The following is a 3,942-nucleotide window of genomic DNA, read 5'->3' as shown; positions in this document are numbered from 1 at the left end:
CCCCTCACTGGATCCACAGCACGCCATTGGGTCACAGATGCAAGCAGCCATATTGTACCGTTACATCTCTTTAAAGTTAAATGATAGCTGTTGTTTGGAGCTGCATTGTACACACACCTCAGTCATTATAGACGCAGTCAGCTCTGCCAACCTGTTGGTGAATTATTTCAGCCGTCTGCACTGGTCAACTTGTTGCTTTGGCTAAAGCCTAAAGAGCTCATCAGTCCAAGAGCAGGCTTATTAATTCACAATGCATGCATGTCATATGACTCTGGAAAATAAAGCTAATACAAGCCTTCAAATACTCTTACACGTAAAAAAACAAAAAACAAACAAAAAAACTACTCCCTTCTCTGTAGCTTTAAGTATCATGATGCAATCCAACCAGGTATTATAATTAATGTTAATTGTTAAAATAAAGGATCACGCTTAAAACAACTAATAAACAAAGCAACAAGTGGCTGAACAAAGAAAAGAAAAACATCACATCAGTCACACTGAATGTGAAGATGCATCTTTCCAACTTTGCTGCCAGTCATGCTGGCATGCACTAAACTACATGGGCAAGAGCTGACGTGGGCCTCATTCTTTGTGCTGTGGTGTAAACAAGAGGTTGGACCGTCAAACGCCTGAGTGAGCTGTACCATAATCCCAAAGATCAACCTTTACAAAACTTGCTAGCACTGGTTCACCTCAAAACAAACATGTGGGCAGTAGCTGTTGCTAATGTGAGCAGCATTGCCCATCAGAGGATATTTTATGTTCATAAATGTAATTAAAAAATCAATCAAAAAATAATGCAAAACATAATTCACTTGTGTCTTGTTTATGTGCGATGCCTGTATTTTAATTTCAACATGCAACTTGATAATTGTATTTGACATATTGTAGTACATTTCTACCACATTCCCTTTTTATGAATATATAGCCACTGACCTGTGTGCGTCCTCTTGTGGATCTTAAGATTCTCGGATCTTGCAAACACTTTTCCACAGCCAGGGAATGGGCATGGAAACGGTTTCTCCCCGGTGTGCACTCGAATGTGATTTACAAGTTTGTACTTGGCTTTAAATGGTTTGCCTTCCCTCGGACACTCTTCCCAAAAGCATATATGGTTCGCTTGCTCAGGTCCTCCAACGTGCTCTACCGTCACATGCGTTACGAGTTCATGCATGGTGCTGTAAGTTTTGGAGCAAAGTTTCTTCGGCGATAGCTCCGGTTCCAGCCACTTGCAAATCAGCTCTTGCTTTATCGGTTGCCTCATGTAACGGAAAAAGGCACCGGCTCCGTGGTGGTGGTGGTGGTGGTGAGCGCTGAGATTCATGTTCAGATTCAGACCACCGTAGCCGTGCAACGGCGAGGCGGAGAACGGATCAGCCCTGGAGCTTGCCACTTGACTCAAATGATCAGACCTAACGTACATTTCTCCAGGTAGTCCTAACCTTATTTGTCCATTCAATCCTTGGCCACCCGGTGATCCGCTAGAAGACTGGTCGTGATGGAGTCCGGAGAAGAGGGTATGGTTCCCAGCGTCAGGATGATGACCATAGTGTCCGGGATAGCTACCTGTTGTTGAGACAAACATTCCGTGGTGAGAGGCTGAACCAGCAGTCTGGTCAGTCAGTACCGGCATGGCTTGAGCTGTCAGATCTCTCCGGATGAGGAAATCCCTACCTGCAGATAAAGCCTGGGCCGTGTGAGACATAGAATACGGGACCGATGTCGCCTGAACCGGGCCAAAAGCTCCCGTTTGACTAGAGACCACTTCACTGTGGCCTGCCATATGATGATTGTGGTGGTGGTGGTGATGGTGGTGGGGATAATGATGGGCTGGGCTGATTTTGAGGGCCGCGGAGTGCCCCATGTGTTCTGGCCCGAATGGACTCGGCCCCAGGCGGGGTTCCGCAGTAATCTCCCCAGGGTGCGAGTGAGCCATTGAGTGTGGATGGCTGCTGAACCCCGGGAAGCCTGTCACGCTCTGAGGGGTATGGTGGTGATGATGGTGATGGTGGTGAGCCCCTGCCAAGTCAACTAATCTCAGCGCCGTGTTCCGTTTGGAAAACGTAGGGTCCATCACGGGGCTTCCAAATGCATCCACGCTCATTACTCCCTAATTTTAGAATAACTTGACAGCAGGCAAAATAATAATGATGATGACAAATATATTTTAATCGCAATGAAAAATAAAGAAAAAAAGACTTTATAAAGTTAAGTCTATCTGCAGACTACATGAAATCCCATTCGGTTGAGAGGCAGCAGCAGGACGCTTTGATACTGAATAGAGATTCATGGTAGGCGCTGCAGCCTGTGGAGCTAAACAATCACCCTGCTCTCTAATTGGTCAGAGCTCAGTGATTGACGTCACCAGTGACAGTTTCCAACGTGAAGAAAAATGTCTTAGTGACAGCAAGCAGCCAGCGCGCATGCGCAGTCCCTCGGGCAACGCTTGAGAAAAATAGATATTATGCAAAGGTTATTGTACAATAAAAGTCTTAAAAGTTGATCCACATAAACAGTCCTCTTCCTTTTGTGGCAGCGAACAAAGGCTGCGCAGCTATGAAATGGCAATTTCTCCACTTTGATTCTGCAATTACAAATCAGACGGCCTCATAAGTGTATGCATATGCCATTATAAAAGTTGTAAGGATCATAAATAATGCAGTGATATCCCCATTTTGCCATGCAACTTATAAAGGACAACTTTACGCACAAATTACGCACAACTTTACCCACGCAAAAGATCGGCGTCAGCGGAGAAAAACTAGTCAACTTAAGTAAATGAAAACTCCACGTGGGAGTTTAAAATAGTCCAGATTGCGCATCTTTTAACGCGCTTTGATAAAAGCCCATATTTATATATCCAATCGTTCGTCCTTCAGCATGAACTACAGTGTTGACTCCGTGCTCTGCTTGGTGGGATCAGTGTGTGAATAGTGCGAGCTGCGGCCATTGTCCCGAGGGGGGGAAATGTAATGGACGGGACCTGTTGTTATGATCCGGGGTAATTTTGCTTTAGACCCGGGACGGCAGCAGATGAGGGTCACAGGAGGTGGTGCCATTGCAGACTTAGGTTCAAAATAAAACGTGTGTCTGTAAGTATCGGTTACTACAATATTATCCTACCAAGTCTATAATATTTAGTGATTATTTTCTGCTTTTTTGTTTGAATGTTTCAAAGTAAGATATTAGTTATGGATCCTAACAACATGTTGTTTAAATTCTGTGTTGACTATTTTTTTGACAATTTTTTCCCCATGGTATTTGTGTGTTTTTTTAAACCTTCGACCGAGAAACAGAGATATTATTAGTATTATTTATTATGAATGTGTAAATATTTGGATGGTACTTTACACGGATTGAAGTCTGCATTAACCGAATAGTAACTTCACAACCAGGGAATTTATAACATGTTTCTGGTATTGTTGTATAATAATGCTCCTACAATCAGAAACTGTGATGACTTATTTGTTTTAAGTTTGATATCTATTGTGTATTGCAACACAAATTGTGTTGCGGAATGCTTAAGATTTTTTTCCTTTTGGGGGTGGAGGGGTGGGTAGTGTTGGTGGTGGGGGTGGGGGGGGGGGGGGGGACTGAACGCTTAATCGTTGTAGTTGCAGACAAAAATAAATTACTTCGAGAATCTTAAAGGTCACATCCAGTGCTAAACACTTCCATGTCAAATATAAAACGTGTTAATGTGGTATTTAACTTCTGCGGTGATCATAAGTAATTTGTGAAGGATTTAAGACTACAGCCTCATTTTATTTGTCACTGTCGCTCCTCAGTCTCCGAGCTTTCACGCACTTTTTAAATTTCGTTGAAGAGAAAATGAACTGGACATACTAGGAACTTTGTTTTTGGATGACCGAATGTGTTGTTTTTAGATGAATCAAACAAAGTCATTAACTGAATATTATGAATGAGGACACTCTTTCACAT

The 3,942-nt window shown here is 43.1% G+C and overlaps 1 protein-coding gene across 2 annotated transcripts in view; it reads right to left on the bottom strand.

The window, feature by feature from the left end:
- The window catches only part of zic4 (zic family member 4), a 5,237-nt gene extending 2,137 nt beyond the window's left edge, over window positions 1-3,100 (bottom strand). The window contains exons 1-2 of one of the 2 annotated variants that reach the window (XM_034861951.1): window positions 1,675-3,100; window positions 937-1,566 (exon numbers count right to left, since the gene is read on the bottom strand). In XM_034861951.1, the coding sequence (XP_034717842.1) occupies window positions 937-1,566; window positions 1,675-2,104 (1,060 nt within the window). In that variant the 5' untranslated portion in view covers window positions 2,105-3,100. Of the gene's footprint in view, window positions 1-936 lie in introns of both variants that reach the window. The other variant, XM_034861950.1, reaches the window with a different exon arrangement.
- Between the last annotated feature and the right edge of the window lie 842 nt (window positions 3,101-3,942).

Source organism: Etheostoma cragini, chromosome 22 (genome assembly GCF_013103735.1).
Source record: "Etheostoma cragini isolate CJK2018 chromosome 22, CSU_Ecrag_1.0, whole genome shotgun sequence".
Lineage (NCBI taxonomy): Eukaryota > Metazoa > Chordata > Actinopteri > Perciformes > Percidae > Etheostoma > Etheostoma cragini.
The sequence above is the reverse complement of the archived record's forward strand: the minus strand, read 5'-3'. Positions and strand labels throughout refer to the sequence as shown.